This window comes from Malus domestica, chromosome 12, assembly GCF_042453785.1.
Source record: "Malus domestica chromosome 12, GDT2T_hap1".
Classification (NCBI taxonomy): Eukaryota; Viridiplantae; Streptophyta; class Magnoliopsida; order Rosales; family Rosaceae; genus Malus; species Malus domestica.
In genome coordinates, this window is record NC_091672.1 from 30,631,389 (window position 1) to 30,652,083 (window position 20,695).

A 20,695-nucleotide genomic window follows, 5' to 3' on the forward strand; every position below is an offset into this window, starting at 1 on the left:
TTGTTGGCTGATAGAACAAGACTCTTCAGGTTACTCAACTATCCTCCCAAAAGCAATAATGTTTAGTGTCTTCCTTATTTATCCTTTCTTCTCTCCATACTTACTTCGTAGCCTAAGGGTTTACAGGAGATTTCATATCCAAGAACTTGACTACACCTTTAGTTTGGAGGTGGCCTCCGACGAGAGCGTTCATGACATGAAAATAACATTCAGAATTACCGTGAGAATGATATATCCATCCATTGGCCACCAACAGCTACGCGTGCTCTATATCACTCCGTTTTTATTATTATACATGAGCAGTCGTGTTGCAATGAATCACATATTATTAATTAGTTTTAATAAATCACCACAGAAGTAATGAAAAATGAGACGCATTTAAATTCTTAAGTTTGTGCAAATTGATAATAAATTCAAATGAGGTCTCGTGATGTGTCATACTAATTGTGCTCTAACAAGGGGGAACACGATTCTATCTGGATGTTTTTTGTGAGGACCATAAGTATCAGTTTATTATATCCGTTTACTAGTTATCATGCGGTCAAAAATTATTTTGAATTTTTATTTAAAATTGAACACAATCGGTACCTAACGAAAACTGGATGTACGATGTACAATGAATAACTAAGATGAATTTATTCATAAATCCTCACAAGAGGATCCAGAGAGGATCCTCATCCCTAACAAGGTATACTTTTTGCATGCGAGTTTATATAACTGAATTTATTATCAAATTTACAATCACGTACTTTTTGTATGAAGATGGGCGACTTGGATTGTTTGCCCTTCTCATTTCATACTCTTCTGTTGTCCTCCTATTTATGTGGTCACGGTTAAACCACATCAACATTTTATATTTCCATTACTTTTTGTCTTATTATTTATATAAAAAATCAATATAAAATGTTGACGTGACTTAACCGTGATCACATAATATAGGAGGGCATGTGAATGGTATGTGATGGAGAGGGCAGACAATCCAAGCCGAAGATGAGGGTGAGGCTGACTAATATTTTCAGAATCTTGAAAGTGGAGCTTGGACTAAGCAATCAAGAGAATGAAGGTTACCTAAAATTAGAGAGATTTTTCAGCGTGTCGGGAATACGGGATCAGTATATCAAGTACAATAATATAATTAATTGAAAACTTGAAGGAAAAAATCAATTAATTGTATTATGATACTTAATATACTAGATTGTAATCCCACATACTGAAAAATGTCTCGTAAATTGGATGAAGTTGATTTGGAGACATGAATCTACACTTCTCTAACTTATTTAATGGTGGCGAGCGGTAATTATTATGTCTGCATGTTAGAACTTAAGTCTTTAGCGTCTCACTTTACCACTTGCCCTGTTTATACGTATTTACTTTATTTTATTTTTCATGCAAGTTAGGAGATTCGTTAATTTGTCCATAAAAAAAGATGAGATTCGTTAATTCTTCTAATGTGGTTATTCTTTTTAGAACCGGATCCCCTTCGGGCCCAAAGGAACTGAGCATACTTATCAAATGATCTAGATCATTGAAATTTGATCCAAAAACTACAATTATTATCACTTTTAGAGGGCCCCTGTTTGTAGCCGTTTGATCAATTTTCAATGGTTCGGATCATTTGATCATTGGGCTCAGTTCCTTTGGGTCCGGAGGGGATCTAGTTCCATTCTTTTCAACTATTTTAGTTGTGTGGTATGTCACATTTCACGTTTCTGAGACATGTAAGTAAAGAGACTGGAATGCTTCGTTAATACCCATGCTCCTGCAAGAGGTACACGTAAAACTTTCGGCCTGATTTCAACTTAACAGCGTAGACCTTAGATAGATAGGTGACGAACCATCTTAGTTCCAACAATGAGATTGAAAATGCAATTCTCGAAAAAAATAAAGTTCTAAGGACCATTTAACGAATGGCAAACTGTAACAACTAACAAGCAACTAGAACTGAATGGAAAGTTGGAAACTACTAGTTTTCAAATATGATAGAATTTGGACCCACAAGTAAACAGATCGCCTCATAACGATTTAACATTCAAAGTTCAATTGCTTAATAAATGAAACTTTTTCGCGGATGAAGAAAATACATGAAAACTGATAACGTAGCATGTCAAACTAGAGAAGATAAATAGAAAGAAAATAAAAGAGTGAGATGCATATTCTTCAATATTTTGGGTGAAGGAAAAATACGTACCCTTTCATGTCTAGAATATTTGTTTCTTCAATCAGAGTTGAAACTTTCTCGCATGATCCTGGCACAAAAATAAAATAAAATAGAATCATTCATTCATAATTCAAATGCTAGATTCTTTTACGAATGGATGTCTAAAAACATAACACACATAGTGAATTTCTTTTTTCCGACAAGAGAATTATAAGGAAATAAGATGTATATTTCATACTATAACACAGACATAGGATTTGGAGGGAAAGAGAAATGTATGTTTGAAAGCAGTTTAACATTGCAAGAGTTTGAAAAACCGTTAAAAAAACATTTTTGGGTAAAGTACAAAAAACTACCTCAACTATTAGTGTCACGACACTTTCATATCTCATATGTTTAAAATGACAATGTCATACCTCATCTTACGAATTTGTGTCAATGTCATACTTCCGTTAATTTTTCTGTTAAGTGTTGACGTGGCTAGATAGGGGCCACTCACTAATCCAATTGGATTAAAATATAATATTTTAATAATTAAAAATTAAAAAATTAATTTTTTTAATTAAATCTCTCTCTCATCTCTCTCTCTCCCCATCTCTCTCTTCTCTGCATCCCCAAAACCCCTTCCCACCCGACCCAGACCCCGACCCCGACCCCTTCCCACCCGTCCCCCCAACCCTCATCCACCACCTTCTCTCTTCTCTCTCTCTCTGGACACCCACCTGCATCTCTCTTCTCTCTCTCTTCTCTCTCTCTCTGGACACCCACCTTTGCTTAGCCAATGCATTCGGATCTCCGCTACGTCGAGTCGATCAAGGTGCATGAGGATGCCATGAATGCATTGGCAGTGTCGAACGATGGGACAGTGTACACCGGGTCGACAGATTGTCGGATCTAAGTGTGGTCCAAACCGTTCGGGGAAGACAGATAAGACGGAAGCGGGGTGGGATCTGGGTTGGGTGGTTTTAGTTTTGAGTTTGGAGCGGGGTGGGATCTGGGTTGGGTGGTTCTAGTTTTGAGTTTAGATGGGGTGGGAACTGGGTTAGGTGGTTCTGGTTTTGAGTTTGGGGAAGACGGAGCGAGGGGCAGAAAGGGTGAGGGGGAGGAAGGTTGGGGGGGGGGGACGGGTAGGAAGGGTTTGAAGGATACAGGTGGGTGTCCAGAGAGAGAGAGAATAGAGAAAGGCGAGAGAGAGATAAGGTGGTGGAGGAAGGTTGGGCGGACGGGTGCGAATGGGTTGGGAGGTCGGGTGGGAAGAAGTTTTGGGGATGCAGAAAAGAGAGAGAGGCGAGAGATGGGGGAGAGAGAGTGGCCCCCTATCTAGCCACGTCAGCATTTAACATAAAAATTAACAGAAAATTTGACGGATGTATGACATTGACACAAATTCGTAAGATGAGGTATAACATTGTCATTTTAAAAAGATGAGGTATGAAAGTGTCGTGACACCAATAGTTGAAGTAGTTTTTTGTACTTTACCCAACATTTTTATATATAACATTTGGCAAAAGTAATAATTTTCCGAACCTTTCTTATTTATCCTTTCTTATCTCTTCACTTACTTTGTAGTCTAAGAGTGAAGGAAGTTGAGGTTCCACAATAAAACAAATTGTTGAGTTTTTTTATCAACGACGAGATAACAAGGGCAAAATCGAAATAATAAAATAGAGTGATCAAAATTTCTGAGCGAAAAGTGTTTTGAACCATGTGCAAGTTCAAAAATTAGGGTTTCCAAATATTTGGGCCGATCGGGATCGCATAGGAGAGAGAAAGAGGAGGAGGAGCAATAGAGAGTTTCTCTCTTTTGGATGGTGTGTTTGTATATGAGGTTGGGTTACTCCTCATATTGTCAATTGGTTTTATGGTGAAACCCCAACTTTCTTCAAGGGGTTTACTAGAGATTTCGTATCCAAGAACTTGACTACACCTTTAGTTTGGAAGTGGCCTCCGACGAGAGTGTTTGTGACATCAAAATCAACATTTAGAATTATCGTGAAAATGATATATTCACAGACCACCAACCTCTACTTTTCAACATACGCACCTTGCTTTCTACTATAACGTCGACCCAAAAATCCCCTGTTTGGTATCAATCAAATAGTTTCCTCCAATATCTTAATGTTTTTCAATCATTTTCACATTATAGTGGAACCTCAATTTTTATATGGTTTCAGAGCAGGTTGTCCCACATGTGAAACACAATGGCTACTTGTGCTCCATGTCACTCCGTTTGTGTTGTTGACATGTTTGACTTGAAAATATACTTGAGCATCTGTGTTGAGAATGAATCATACATTGACGGTAGAATGGATCTTACATAGACTTATAATAAGTAGTTGGACTACTTTTCATATAATTTAGTTTTATGATAGAACTACAACTTTTTTATCTTGATTCAAGAAAAACAAAGAAAAAAAATTGACTTGAGAGGTTTTAGTTTTAATAAATCATCACAGAAGTAAGAAAAAATGAGACGCATTTAAATTCTAAATTCATGCAAATTGATAATAAATTCAATTGAGGTCTCGTGATGTCTCATACTAACTGTGTTCTAACAAGAGGAACATGATTCTATCCGGATCTTCTTTGTGATGATCCTAAGGATCAGTTCATCATATCCGTTCAGCCGTTATCATGCGTTCAGAAATCATTTTGAATTTTTATTTAAAATTGAACACAACCAATACCTAATGAAAATTGACCGCACGATATGCAATGAATGGCTGAGATGAATTGATCTGGAGAGGATCATCATCCCTAGCAAAATATACTTTTTGCATGCGAGTTTATATAACTGAATTTATTATCAAATTTTATAATCACATACTTTTGGCATGAAGATTAGGGTGAGGGAGACTAATATTTTCGGAATCTTGAAAGTGGAGTTGGACCAAGCAATAATTGAATGAAGGTTACCCCAAAATTGGAGAGATTTTTCAGTGTATCAGTAATACGAACCAATATATTAAGCGTAATAATATAATTGATTGAAGACTTGAAGGGAAAAAATCAACTAATTGTATTATTACATTTAGTGTACTGGACTATATTCTCGGCACACGAAAAAATGTCTCATAAAATTGGGTGAAGTTGATTTGGAGACCTGACTTATTGAGTGGTGGTGAGTGGTAATTATTATGCGTGCATGTTAGAACTTAAGTCTTTCTTGTCTCATTTTACCACATGCCTTCTTTATATGTATTTTACTTTATTTTATTTTTCATCCAAGTTCAGAGATTCATTAATTTGTCCAGTAAAAAAAAAAAAAAGATTCGTTAATTCTTCTGACGTGGTTATTCTTTTCAACTACTTTGGTTGTGTGGTATGTAACATTTCATGTTACTAAGATGTATAAGTAAAGAGACTGGGCTAAACTATTTGCATTAAGATCGAATGGTAAAATTAAGATTGACTAGTGAGTGAACACAATTTCGTCAAGACTCCCCGGGTCTAGGAGATCGGGACCCTAGTTACTACGCACACACAATGCCGATAATCATAGTTAAGAAAAGAAAAACATGATTAAGTTTTAACAATATTGAATCTGAGAGTTGTAAACATAAAAAGTAAACTCATGATTCTTTTTGGATGCAGCAAAACTAGAACCTTCACTTTTGGACGCAGGCAAAACTAGAGCCTTCACTTTTGGACGCAGCAAAACAAGTTTGTCAAGGTTTACAAAACAGCATAAAGAGACCTTCAGACTCTGATTCCGATCAGCTTGGTTCGTCCTACAATTATATACTAACACATGCTCCTTATCCAAGCTTACTCGGTCAGTCGAGACAACTCCTGAGAATTCTGTTTCTTCAATCCATTTCTGGCTCGTTTTGTGCGCAGGACACCAGACTCGACACCATCTAGATCCTCGAGACATTCAAGTTCTTGTGCCTTGCTACTTGCATCTTGTGAACCATCTTCTAAGGGTGCGCTGATCGCTGTTTTATCAGGGTGATGTTTGGAGGTTTCTGGTTTATCGTCTCCAGGGGAAGGACATGCAATGTTTGATAGTGGAGTAGAGTGGTCATCCACGGTGGATGATCCGGACTTGACCCTGTTGTCCTCGAATTTTCTCTGTTGCTCAAACATCTTCTCAAGGCACTTCCCTTGTTCTTCAATTTGCAACTGCAGCTTTCTTTGGTTCTGCAAACATGCATAACATCAGAACATGTGAAAAACCAATGTCAACTCTCACTTCTTCCCCCGCGCCCTATGTGTCTATGTTTCTGTGTCCACATCTCGAAAGTGGTAGTCACTTGAGTACCCTATCCAGTTACCGACAAGCATATAGTTGTTGCACATTCCAAACAGAAACTATAGAAGACAATCTAAGTGTTCCAACTGCATACCTCAAGTTGTTCATGAAGCCGCTTCTGGAGTTCCACCTGCAACCGCAATGCTTCAGTAATACCCATGCTCCTGCAAGAGTTACATGTAAAAACTTTCAGCCTGATTTCAACTTAACAGCTCATGAGTAGATCATAGATAGATAGGTGACGAACCATTTTAGTTCCAACAATGAGATTAAAAATGCAATTCTTGAAAAAAATAAAGTTGGAAAGTTCCTCTAGGACCATTTAACGAAAAATGGCAAACTGTAACAACTAACAAGTAACTAAATGGAAAGTTGGAAACTACTAGTTTTCAAATATAATAGAATTTGGTCCTACAAGTAAGCAGATCGCCTCATATCCATTTAACATTCAAAGTTCAATTGCTTAATAAATAAAATTTATCTACGGATGAAGAAAATACATGAAACCTTATAGTGTAGCGTATCAAACTACAGAAGATAAAAGAAAAGGAACATAAAAGAGTGAGATGCATATTCTTTGATATTTTGGGTGAAGGAAAAGTATGTACCCTTTCATGTCTAGAGGATTTGTTTCGTCAACCAGAGTTGAAACTTTCTCATATGGTCCTGGCACAAAAGTAAAATAAAATAGAATCATTCACCCATAATTCAAATGCTAGATTGTTTTACTAATGGATGTCTACATACATAACACACACAGTGAATTTTGTTTTTCCGACAAGAGAGAAATAAAAAGAAATAAGATGTATATTTCATACCATAACACAAAGACATAGGATGTGAGGGGAAAGAGAATGCATGTTTGAAAGCAGTTTAACACTGCTAAGAGTTTGATAAACGTTAAAACATGTAGCAGCAACGAAAACATTTTTATCTATGAAATTTGGCAAACCAATGGTCTCAAAGATGTTTTCAAGCAAACCATGGAGGTAAACTTTACCTTCAGATGACTCCGGTTTGTATCTTGCTGTTCTATATTTCTGAAATTAGAAAAAAAAGAAAAAAGGTCCATCGAAACGAATAAAACTAACCACAGCTTGTTATAAGGAACTAATTTAGGATAGAAATATATTCACATACCTGTAAATGGCTTTTTACATGATAGATTGTCAATCCTTCAACTTTCATGAGGTTTAAGATACCCTTAGGGGTCGCTCCTGTTTGTCAAATTTATTAGTCAAATGTCAAAAGAAAGAGCTATAGCATTATGACCAGAGAAAAACATGAAAGCATGTGTTACCCACGTTCACTACCACCAAGATGGTCGACAGCTTCCACAAAGGCCTCATGAAGTTCTTGCGTCCAACGCATTCTGGCTTTGGTTGGAGGTGCACTGGACAACGGCTCAGGACCAGGATGAAATTCTACAGATTGTACTGGCTGATGCTGTTGAATCTGGGGTTGATGTTGTTGAATCTGGAGCTGATGTTGTTGAATCTGGGACTGCTGCACTAGGATATCAGAATATGGTTTCGACAACTCATGCGTCATAAAAAGTCAAAAGTACTCTTAGAGTAAAAGACTTGAAGTAAAGTTCAACCAGAAGGTTCAATTTGTTGAAATCCCATAAAGATGAGCCAAACGAAAATAACAAATACATGTCATATTAAGGTCACAAAAAATGTTAAACTGGACAAAAAAAGCTCTCAAAGCAATCTCGAGAAACAGAACATATTACCACATATTCTTCACTAAAGAATTGAAGAGCCATGAAATTATCAAAATTGGCTCTATTGGAAAAGTAACTGTAATGATCCAACAGCAACTTCAAAAGTATTAAAAAAACACACCTTTGGTTTAGGATCAATTGCATCAACATCACCGGGAAGCTCCCAATTTGGGTCCAGAGTGTCATCAAATGAAATTAAGGGATCCCAATCAGACCAATGGGTCTTTCCAGCATTTTCCTCTGATGTTATGACACCGGCACTACTATCCACCAGGCCATTCTGGTCAGGGACATTTTCAGAGAAGTGAAGAAATTCCTGAAGTGAATCTGGGCACCAAGAAATATCTCTGTGTTCTTCAGGGTAATTAATCAACGTTGTAGGTTGCACTTCTGAAAGGGGAGAATGAGAAGAATGGGGCAGTGACAATGACTTTTCAGTGTTTTCATCAACTCGTGATTTAAAAATGAATGAAGAGTTTTGGGGACGCTGTTCACAAGGGGGAACTGAAGAAATATGAACGTCATTGGGCCTAGAAGATGATGAAAATAAGTTCCCAGGGGAAGAAGCCTGCGGTAACATAGAGTATATAGTCTTCTCCCTTTGTGATGAAACCTGAAAAGAATCCTGCAAATTGGAATACTTGTCGCCAAGATGGGTATGGAGAAGCGGAAATGATGAAGACGTAGCTTTGGAAGCCCCAAATTCACTCATCTGGTTCGCATCTGATCATTAAGTAAATAGAGCAGGGTGCATGTTCGTTATATTAGGTGTGCCAACTAGTGTCTTCTTAGGCACTCCCGCAACTTTATTCTTCATTGCCAACATTTAGGAACATCATGTGCACATAAGGAGAACTTTGAGCCCATTCAGCTTAATGTTCACATTCACTATCACTCGATGAACCTTACTGCTGGTATCTGTACAAATAAATGACAAAAAGAAAGATTTCGGTTAAAGTCCACAGCATATCTGAAAACCTATCTTGCATAAACAGTAAACTTCAGGCCCAAAAGTAAACCGCATAAACGTATAACTTAAGTATTAACTATTAACCACTAGCAATAACCTAAAAATATCTAGTTTTTATACATGCTTCCATTTATAAAGCTAAAATGGTCAGCTTATCATTCAAGGAATTTTCATACAGAAGACAAAACCATTAAACAGTGGAAGAAAAAATGACGCACATCTCAGAATTTCAGGGTTTAATCCAGTGCAAAGTGAAGCAGCATTCCCAACTGAAATTATAAGTAAAATCTGAAGAAAGGAAAAAGTAGGAACTTGCAACAAAGAGTCAAAGATAATCATCAACAAGGAATTAAGTGCACAATCATGGGGCATCCAGAATACATATAGATTGTCATTAACCATTCTGAAAACTCCTATGGTGGTTCTCTTTTCTTATCTGTTAAGTATGAACCACTCTTTTTTTTGTCTTCAATTAATCAGATAAGCCTAACATTTGTTTTCACCTAAACAACATCCACCAAACTACAGATTTGGACAACTTCAGGAACTTTGTAGTCATCACAAAAGCTGCTTGTTATAAAGAAAATTTCTCGAGCAAAAAAACCTTAAGTTCTTGAAAGGAGAAGGGCCTTAATTGAAGTACTAGTGTTAGGATACTAGGAATATTAGTACATCTTGTTAACCAGGTGGGATAAGGCATCCCATCTGGTTGTTGATGTGGGATAAGGCTTTCTGGAAAAGTTAATTTCAGCTTTATGAAAACGCCGACCTCATCTAGTGGAAAAACCAACCCCACAAGAAATGCCTCACTTATGGCTTCCTATCTTTGTAACCAGATGGGATAAGCCGACTCCCCTAAGTGGGATAAGGCTTTGTTGTTGATGGAGCGTCGACACGTTAACAACACAAATTCCAGCACAAGAACGCACATTAACAACACTCATTTCTATGTACATGACGGTGAATATTCCGGGCAACTAAATGAACTCGACAATGTGGACACCGGTGCAAAAGTTTTACATTACAAGTGTAATGAAAATTATAGGCAGGACAAAGCTAATTCGCCTCCCGGCCAATATAACCGTCCTTATGCAGGCGCCGTAAGTGAGTCATTTCTTGTAGCAAACTGATGGGGGATAGATGCTTGCCAACAATGGTATAACAAAAGTCAAAGCCGCAGAGGTTGAGAATCTGTAACAACTTAAGACCCATATTTCCTATTTAATTACATATCAAACCATTAAAAGCAAAGCTAAGATTCACTATGAGAGTTTGAAAAGCAAGCTGAAATCACCTTTTCCAGAAATCTTTTGATATTTCCAACCATCCAATCCAAATTCCAATCACTAAAATCCCACTTAGCATCATAAACACATGCAATAATCACAAATTAAATTACAAAATTATGTGATTAAAATTAATGACAACCCAGCAGAGAATACAAGAAGATTACAAGCACACTAATTTCAGATTATTTCAAAGAATATGAACACTGAAATGGAGATATCAAACTACACAGAAAATACCAAGTATAAATTTAATTGCGTTTCTTCAAAACAGAAGGGAACTTCAAAGTGGGGATTGACCAATCTTACTCAAGAATGAGAACTGAACCCCAAAGGCTGGAACTTTGAATCAAAAGCTCAAAGCTTTCAGGCTTCTGCTGCAGAAAAAAGCAGGAACAAGGAAAAAGCACTTCTGTGAGAGAATCTGGTGGACACAGAGATGGCTGTGTTCTCTCTCCTTGACTTAATCTCTCACAACACGAACAACTTTCTCTCTCTCCTCACAAGAAAGAGAGGAGAAGAATCGTCTTGTTTTGTCTCTCCTCTTTCTTTATGTGCTGACTCGGAAAAAATGATAAGCTGCCACCAGTGGATATTGATCTTAGATTCTGGCCGTCGGATTTTGGTTAATTTTTATTAATTTGATGACTAACCAACAGTTGTGATTTGGAGAAGAATATATTGGTGGCCATCTGCATGGCTGCGATGCCCACAAGGAAGGTGGGACCCATTTCCGTGTGGTACCTCTTTGTCTTTTGACGTTAGTTCCCATTTATTCTTGGGTCTATTTGCAAATTTTCATTTTTATTTGGAAATTAGTTGTTGTTATAAACAACGATGGTGTGCAGAAAGAAAAAAAAATATATTTTGTATATTTTTGTAATAAATTTCTACTTTATAGCAAAAAAGGAATAAAATTTATATAGACTTGGTGAATTACTTATTGCTCTTTGAAACTAATTTCTCTTTTTACTCATTCCTTGTTTTGTATGTATAGAAAAGAGAAAACCCAAGGGAGTATGTGCTTGTATTTAAATTGGAAGTATCTTATTTCTTATTGTCTTTAGTTTTGAGGAGATATTTCTTAGTGTATCCGAAATACGAGGTAGTACACCACTTTGTGTTCTGGATGCATTGAAAAGTTTCTCTGTTTTGAGAGCAATTATTAAAAATCTTCATTGCAACAAGAGTATATTACAAATTTTATCATCTTTGGTTGACAAAGAAAGTTTTTTTAATAATAATGTTGAATAAGTGATAACAATTAAGATTTAGTCACTTAAACATGATCTTCTAGACAACTAGTCAAACATTGATATGAAGTTTTGTCGAGATTTAAAGAGATGGATCCGTGGTTCAATACTAATCACATTAATATTGTTTCTAACTTGCATCCTACGGTCTACTAGCACAATATATATGAGGTTTTATCACAAAATATTTGAATGGCATTATGATTGCAACCGTTTATTATACATTGTAACTTAATCTGTTAATTTTTCAACGTATGATTCTTGTAATATTTTTAATGTTTGGCTATGCAGACAAACAATTTATCTTCATTCACTCCGGCTACTTTTTTTTTATTAGAAGAGTACATGATGATTTTTTTTTTCTATTAATAATATATTATAACACATAAATTAATGTCAGAAGTTCACCTATGATATGATACTATTAGACAATACAACATAAAGTAGAAAGCAAGTACCTAAATTCCCTTCAAACGCCTAAACCAGCCCATACGGGTGGAAAACTTGTCCAGCGACAACCACTGCGAGTCACTTGGAGTTTGTTGTGCTTAATTTTCAGCTTCTTAATTCTCTCTTTTTAAAATGCTTTGTTCTCTCTATTAATATTAATTAACATTTAGAGTAATTAATTACGATCACAAAGAATTAATAGCTGAAGTGGAGAGAGAGAGAGAGATGGCAGCTGATCAGGGCCAGCAGCAGGCATCCAGTGAGTCCATGGCGACGGTGGCTGAGAAGGCTCCGATCACCGTGGAGAGGAAGATCCGCAATGATTTGGAGACCAAGCTCCCCAAACCATGTAAGTACATATATATATAGTCGTACATTTTGCTGGTTATAAATTATAATGATATCGACATACTATCATGATATATTTAAAATCTGTTGTTCGATATAGATAACGGGCGTATGTTCTATAGCCCGAACTAGGGGTTTAAGTTTGCTTTTATGTTCTAGAAGAAATAGCAATTGTTTCACGTGATCAACCATGCACATGCATAATAATGCATGAATCAAGTGCTTAATTTTTATTTATTTTAATTAAATCTTGTCAATTTCAGACATGCCTAGGGCTATGATTGCGCCTGATATGGGGAACATCAATGGCACGTGGGGCCATAAGCATTCCAACATGTCTGTGCTTCAACAGCATGCAGCATTCTTCGACCAAGACAACGATGGTATAATCTACCCTTCCGAAACATTCAGAGGTAAATCAGTTTTGAAGTTTTAGGGTTTTTGATTGGCACGTCACGTACAGAAATGGATCGTCTTACCCGAATCAGTTCTTGCAGGATTTCGTGCACTCGGGTTTAATCCGGTTGCTTCGTTCATCTTCATGGTTCTTGTCCATGGAGCTATGAGTTATGCTACTCTTCCTGTAAGTTTGGCGATGTTTCATTGACACATCGATATTCTAATCCAGTCTAATTTAAGGGATTCAAACTTGGGTGAAAGAGTGCAAGCACACTACCTGATGTACATTTGCCCGCGATATTTTACTTTTTAAAAGCCAACTATCTGCATTGTCTAATTCATTTGTCACTAGAACTGCTTATTTTGGATAAGTAATTCATTTTCTTCTTCTGCAGACATGGATACCGTCGCCTTTCTTCGCAATTCACATAGAGAACATACACAGGGCAAAACATGGAAGTGACTCAGGGACCTATGACACAGAGGGAAGGTGAGAGTACCTGCCCATAAACCTAAAGAAAGGGTGTCTCATATGTGATTGAACGATTCGAAACGTGTGTTATAACTTATAGGTTATTTCAAGAATTATTCGTTCATGAGATTTGATGTCATGGTCTCCTCCAATAAAATGGGGGACTAGGTGTCACTAGACCGGATGATCAGTACTGTCGGGGTTTTAATATAACTACTGCAAACCTGATAGATCTTTGGTTTGCATGTATGCTGCAGGTACATTCCTGCAAATCTGGAGAACATGTTCAGCAAGTACGCCCGCACTGTGCCTGATAAGCTTACATTCAAGGAGCTTTGGCACATGACTCAGGCTAACCGTGATGCCTTTGATTTCTTTGGCTGGTCGGTCTCTCTCTCTCTCTCGATCACACACAAACAGACGCGAAAACATAACGTGATAGCGCAGTTGATTAATTTCCGTTACTGTTTGCAGGATTGCAAGTAAACTGGAATGGGGAGTTCTGTATCTTCTTGCAAAAGATGAAAACGGCTACTTGGCAAAGGAAGCTGTGAGGCGTTGTTTTGATGGAAGCTTGTTCGAGTACTGTTCGAAGTTGCAGAAGGGTGCTGTTAGTAAGATGGGATGAGGAGGAGCAAACGTAACTTAATGAGCTGCTGATTGTGTTTTGTATTAGCTTTTGAGTTTTCTTTTGGCCTAATTTTGATAGATTGATAAGTGGTAACGGAAAGAGACTTAAATAATGATACTTCAAGGAGTTGAGTTGGATGAAGAACTACTAGATTTCTCAATTGTTCCAACTTCCAATTCAGTAAAAGCCTCTAATTTTTCCTACGCTTAAAACAGTAACGTAAAAATTGTTTGGTCATATGCCTAAACGAGGAGATTCTACTATACAACCGGATTCGTCCGTCTCCTCTCTCATGAGAACAGATCACGTTCACTGATGAGGGGATATACTCTTGTCGATGATTAGCTACATTATTAACCCGGACTACTGCAGGTTTATCTCTTTATCTAATGGTTGTTCAGGTCTCTCTCCTTGATTTGTGTAGAGATCACTAGACCACTTCATCTGTAAGATACCTCTCATGAAAAGATTGAGACCCCGTGTATTGATCTTACCCGACCCTACGCGATCTCCTCAAAGTGAAAGCTATCCAACTACACTAAGCTACCCTAATCATGCAACAAAATCCAATGCTCTGAGAAGTTGTAGGGTTTAGGGTTGAGATTAAACATAACCATATATAATCAACTCAAACCAGTCTATTCCACCTGAATGTCCCATCAAATAAGTGGAAGACTCATTAAACTGTGAAATGGTACCTGCCATAATGGGATGTGCTTCCAATGCCAATAAAAAGTAAGGGAACTTTCATGAAAAGAGTTTGGATTAAGTTTATTTTAATAAAAAATCATGTTATAACTTTATTTAATTAAAAAGACTTAAATTTTAATGAAAACCCCTTAAATTTTAATAAAAATGACAAAAGAACTTAAATTTTAATGAAAAAGACATAATTTTAATATTAAAAAAAAAATCTGACGCGCGGACCCACGCGTCTTCACACTGTTTATGAAACTTCTACACTGTTTATGAAACTTACGACACTATTTATGAAACTTATTGCACTATTTATGAAAACTTACGACACTATTTATGAAACTTACAACATTGTTTATGAAACTTAACGGTATTACATTTTTTTTCTCCTCTTCTTGAAAGTTCCCAATAAACTTTCTTCATCAGAAACTTTCCTCTATTGGATCAGACCAATCAAAAGAAGTCATCATCCTCCCTAGATCCACTTTTTTATGCATGTCCACTCATCTGTACCAAAATTCACCAACGGAACTGAGAGACGAAATTGTTTGCATCTTTTGGATACAGTACCCACTCGAGTGAGGTCTTTGAAATGGAGGAAGGAAAAAATACGATGAACAACTTCCTCCGGAAGATCACTAAATTTGTCCATTCCACTTTCAGAGCAAGTTCCTTCAAATTCACAACTTGTAGATGCCTAGAGCTTACGCTTGCGCGCCATCGTAGTGACTCCTCAAGGCGGTGGTCAGATCCAATAGAGAAAAATAGGATGCCCTTCCCAAACACCTAATCAAATTCTCACATAGGCATATCATCAAACACTTTCCAGCCACAACGACAATCAACTAATTTCAAAAAACCCTGAGCAAAATCAACATGCTTTTGGCAATGAAAAGTGTAGAATTAGACAGAAATTCGAAGTTGAAATCCAAGTTTTCAGAAAATTGGATGTTCTGCAAACAAATCACTTACAGGTGGTAAGGTAGGGTGGTACGCACCCCAGCACAAGTTGGGTTTGTTAGGTTTTTTTTTTCTTTTCGTCTTTTGTCCTTATTATTAAATAAAATTACTGGGTGGTTTTTTTTTATTAAAATGTAAAGATTTGAGGTACTTTTCATTAGTTTTCCCAAAAAGTAACCCATCCAATTGTATTTAACATCCAAAAAACTGCCAAATAAAATGTGTCCCAAGCCGAAATATCACAAGTCCCACCTTGTCTCGGATCATCGCAAGGAAAACTATAACCAAATTTTTTTTATCTGCCATTAACTTGGAACCACGTGCATCTAAAGTACTTTTTACTAATATCAATGTAGTTGTATGTAAACCTAGAGCAATAGCATGATGAATCAAGAAATCTTCAGGTCCTATTGTTAAGAATAGTGAATTACTATTCTCATTAATAGCTCAATACTTCCATTTGACAAGTTCAAAGGATATCCTACATGTCAGCAATATTTTGACAAAACAGAATACCACTAAAGTGGAGGCTGTGGAGCAATCATCGAGTTTCAGAGTATAAAGTAGCAATATTTTTGCTTTAGAGGAGAATAAAATAAGTTAAGTTCGAGTTCGAAGGACATTGCAAAAATAAGCCTTTAAATAATCTGTCAATGTAATCACACGCAAATCGCACAATCGGAATAGACCGAGGATAGTGTAAAATTAAAATCGAGAAAACCAGCAAACATGTAGTGGTTAAAGAGGCTCCATTTCACAATCATAAAATAGTCTACATGATAGTGAATTTAATATCCAAAAAACCAGCAAAAACATCTTAATTAAGACAGGAAATTTAAGAGGATGTGTAAGAAGTAAAAATGGATGTGTGGATAGCACACCACTTCTTAAATTTCCTGTCTTTAAGAAGTTTTTGATGGTTTTATGGATATTAAATTTGCTATCATGTAGATTGTTTTATGATTGTGAAATGGAGCCTCTTTCCTTTAACTACTATCCATTTAAGAACTTAAACGATGGCGTTGGCAGCACTTGCAATTCTTGGCCACAGATCTGCGCATTCCTGTCCGATAGGTCCGGTGATTGCAGACCCTACAACAATATCAAGAAAATATGACTTAGTATTGAGTAAAATAGGTGCAAGTGAAATGAAGTAACATTATTAAGACAATGGTCCTACAATGTTGAAAACTAACAATAGTAACGTCAGTTGGCGGAATTGCACTTCAAGCAGACAAGTATTTTCAAATCAGCTGAAACTAAGACAACCTTACTTAGGACGCTATAGGACAATATTTCAAGGCTACCTAATTAGTTTAAGCAATCATGCATGGCCTATAAAGCTCCAAAACCAAAGAATAATATATTCTCGTATTGAAGTTATTCATAGGAATTGTTGGTAAAATCAAATGATTAAACACATTCAAGCAAGCATTGCATTCATAGCCAAAGTGAGTTCTGCACACCACATTAGAAGAGTGTGTAGAAGTAATTTTTGAAATAAATTTTTTAACAAGGATATATTAACACTAAGTAGTGCGAATAAATTAGTTACGAGGTTGTCATTTACAAGATTAAAATGTCCCACCATTTTTAAAATAACTAGATATTTTTTAACTTTTGGATAATGGTGCTTCTAATAACATTGACCCAAAATTCTAATGGATCATCAATTTCCCCTCATTTAGTAAGGGTCAGGGAGAACAGAACAACATTGTATCACTACCAGTTAATATTATTCTTGAATCAGACCCAATAGAGATCATGTCTCTCATACATAACTATAATGATGGTTATCCTCTCGTAATCATATTTGAAGGGGGAAATCACCCATCAATAATTCTCACGTGGTAACTGCAATAAACAGTAGACGTAAAAAAAAATTCATTACATATAATTCAATAACAAAAAAGTAAATAAAATAAAATAAACGTGTATACTTTCGGGAAGTTTTTAAAGAGAATTTCTCTATAATTGTATCCCTCAAGCATGCTCGGTATACAGTGAATAAATGTGCAAGTTATATATTCATGTTATATATCATTTAGTTTGAAAATAAATAAAGAAATATCGAGAGATTTAGGTTTAGTGGTAATTTGATCATGTTTTGCACCATGAAAATCATACATTTCTTCCAAGCCACGGAAGAACTGCATTGAAGGTTTTGCCATGAATACTGGAGCACGTATGACACCCTACACTGCTTGTTGCAATCTCACCCCAGATCCTCCAAGAAATTTCAAGGGATGATAGAAATTAAAATCGTACGAAGTGGAAGTGGATATGGGTAAGATTGCAACAAGCAGTGTAGGGTGTCATACATGCTCCAATATTTATGGCAAAGCCTTCAATGCAATTCTTTAGTGGCTTGGAAGAAATGAATGATTTTCATGGTGCAAAACCCTAAACCCTAAACCCAAAACCTGACCAAATTACCACTAAACCTAAATCTCTCGATATTTATTTATTTATTTTCAAATCAAACAAAACTTTTGATATTTATTTATTTATTTTCAAATCAAACAAAACTGATATACAAAAAAGCATACATACTCACATAAACTTTTTCTTGCTCATCGATTTCTATAACAATCTATTTGAAGAAGATATTGTAAGAAGCCAAGATTTATAAACTATGAAGAAGTATTTTGAGAGATTTTAATTTTGGTGTGTGACGATGTAGGGTTTATATGGAGAAAAAGAAAGGTTGTAGATATTGACACGTGGCACGCCTTAATTGGCTAAAAATCTTATCGAAATCTATCAACAAGGATTCTAGACAGATAGTGATACATGGCGCGATGTGGTTGATTAAATTTTTTAATGAAAATCTATCCACAAAATTCTTACAGAATCATAACACGTGGCGTGATGAGATTGGTTATAATCCTATCCAAAATTAAAAATAAAATTATCTTTTATTATTTTAGTTTAGGGGTGGAGATGTCCTTTGGCAATTACTGTCAGTGGCGGAGCCACATGGAGGCGAGGATTGGGCAAGGCCCACCCTGGAATTGCATTCTTTTACATATTGTCCACACAAGCAATTACTGTAAGTGGCGGAGCCACATGGAGGCGAGGATTTGGCAAGGCCCACCCTAGAATCACATTCTTATACATATTATCCACACACTATTACCAAAATGAGTATGTTGTGTAATGGTGAAGTAAAGTTCACTAGGTCCTCTGTTCGAAACTTTCTGATGCTACCCTTCTTCTGATTTTTTTCTTTAAATCAATTCTATCAGTTTATATAAAATAAGGTCTATACATTCGAGAGTAAGATCCAGTTATGTTGAAGGAAATATCTTATAATATTTTTGAACTAGTCGTAACCTTAAATTTTTACTTGAATCTGACGTATTAAATCCATTTTTACCAAAACTTGTAAACAAGCTCTATTTTTATAATATAATCATCTCAATACTAAATTTTTCATCTAAGTTTTAAAGCTCTAACTTTAACTAAAAATCTAGAACAATTAACCTTTAGTTGTTCTCCAATTAATTAATTATATATATATTTATTTATTTAATTTCTTTCATTGATTTTAAAGGCCCATCTTGACATGAATTTGTGACTCTGCCACTAGTTAGTGTTCACTAAAGATAGTAATTGCCTTAGCTTAGTAGCTTGGGCAGTAATTACTTAGACCTACTCCAACCCTTGGTAAAACTCAAATTTTAGGTTCTAAACTTACCCCAACTTTCTCCAACCCTTGGGGCAAATATGAGTTAAAACTCAAAACTCATTTCTGAGCCAAATTTAGCCCAGCATTCCCCCTGAGTTATTGGGGCTGGCTCACCATATATGTATTTTTTTTAGTTTTATATTTATAAATTCATTGAATCCAACTATTAAGATTTAATTTGATGAAATCTAACGACAAAAAAAATATCTAACGGTCCAAATTTAAATCCAACAGCTAAAGTAATTAAAAAAAATTCTTTTATGTGTTTCATATTCTTTCATAGTGTTTCACGAGTTTCATGATGTCGGTTAGTGATTTTTCTATATTTGTTGGAATCTATATATTTTTTGGTTAAAATGTTCATAAAATTAAAGTAGGATAGTATATATAATTTTTTTTTATTTTTAAAAAGTTACTTTAAGAAAGAAAAAAATAGCCTAAATTCATTCTTTAATAATCTGGGGCTAAAATTTTAACCCATAAGGGTTGGAGCAAAAAAACTATTTCTGGGTTAAAACTTAAATTTTCTAGGCTAAATTTTTTGGGTTTTAACCCAAAGGTTGGAGTTGCTCTTATAGGGTGGCTCAGTATTCTATTATATACTAACATTTTCATTGTTTTTATTATTATATTGTTAGTATTGTTTTTCTTTTTTAACATTTTTGCTATACACACACCATATAGTCTTATTTTTCTCCCACTTTACAATTATAATTTTATAGACAAATTTTATTTTTCTCCCACTTTACAATTATAATTTTATCAACAAATCTATCATTCTATAAATGACTTACAAAGACCTAAAGACCAACTAACTATGTCTTGCCACATAATTATTAGTTATATACTTCAAAGTTGAAAAAAATAAAAACTAAAATATCATAAATGAGAAAAGGGGAAAAAACTAGAATCCTCTCCCAATTAGACCCCGATAAGTCCACTCATCTCCCTCACGGCGGCGTGGCCTCGGTCAACCCATATCTCTCTCGTTTTTTCTCTCCCCGTTGTGCCTCCTGAATTTGAATATGATAACGATAGATTGAGTACATGGTGATTTAAGGACGTGGTGAAGTTACTAAAAAGGCACGGCAACAACCAAATATAATGCACAAAACCGCCATAGCAATTGGGTATTCTCTATCTCGACGGTTGCATTATATTTGGTTTATTAAACTAAACATGGTAAATACCAATATTAAACTAAACATGGTAAATACCAAAAATATATATGACAATATTTGGGAATTTCTTATATATTCATTAATCTCCAAAGTGGAGTATATATAGGAGTTACAATTGGTATTACATATGTACTTCACCAATGTGGGACTATAAACTACTATTTACACTCTAACTAATATATAACTCGCAACACTCCCCCTTAAGTTGGTGCAAAG

The 20,695-nt window shown here is 35.7% G+C and overlaps 2 protein-coding genes and 1 long non-coding RNA gene across 5 annotated transcripts; 1 reads left to right on the forward strand and 2 right to left on the reverse strand.

Moving 5' to 3' along the window:
- Positions 1–5,677: 5,677 nt before the first annotated feature.
- LOC103451080 (protein PHR1-LIKE 1) lies at positions 5,678–11,048 on the reverse strand. Of its 3 annotated transcripts, none has more exons than XM_008390512.4 (8): positions 10,708–11,048; positions 8,264–9,060; positions 7,718–7,919; positions 7,554–7,630; positions 7,414–7,453; positions 7,022–7,079; positions 6,508–6,577; positions 5,678–6,301 (listed from the first exon to the last, which is right to left on the reverse strand). In XM_008390512.4, exons 2-8 carry the CDS (start codon positions 8,852–8,854, stop codon positions 5,927–5,929), a joined length of 1,413 nt encoding a protein of 470 aa, XP_008388734.2. In that variant the 5' UTR covers positions 8,855–9,060; positions 10,708–11,048; the 3' UTR covers positions 5,678–5,926. The 3 variants fall into 3 exon arrangements, with proteins under 3 accessions (XP_008388734.2, XP_008388735.2, XP_070665619.1); XM_008390513.4 differs by having other exon boundaries at positions 7,718–7,916; positions 10,708–10,962; XM_070809518.1 differs by lacking the exon at positions 10,708–11,048 and adding an exon at positions 9,331–9,395.
- Positions 11,049–12,260: 1,212 nt separating this feature from the next.
- Positions 12,261–14,095, forward strand: LOC103451081 (peroxygenase). Its single transcript, XM_008390514.3, has 6 exons — positions 12,261–12,450; positions 12,713–12,862; positions 12,947–13,032; positions 13,244–13,338; positions 13,578–13,703; positions 13,795–14,095. Exons 1-6 carry the CDS (start codon positions 12,327–12,329, stop codon positions 13,946–13,948), a joined length of 735 nt encoding a protein of 244 aa, XP_008388736.3. The 5' UTR covers positions 12,261–12,326; the 3' UTR covers positions 13,949–14,095.
- Positions 14,096–16,229: 2,134 nt separating this feature from the next.
- On the reverse strand, positions 16,230–18,267 carry LOC139190065 (uncharacterized). Its single transcript, XR_011574051.1, has 2 exons — positions 18,165–18,267; positions 16,230–16,699 (listed from the first exon to the last, which is right to left on the reverse strand). It is a non-coding gene; the product is annotated as an uncharacterized lncRNA (long non-coding RNA).
- Positions 18,268–20,695: the final 2,428 nt, after the last annotated feature.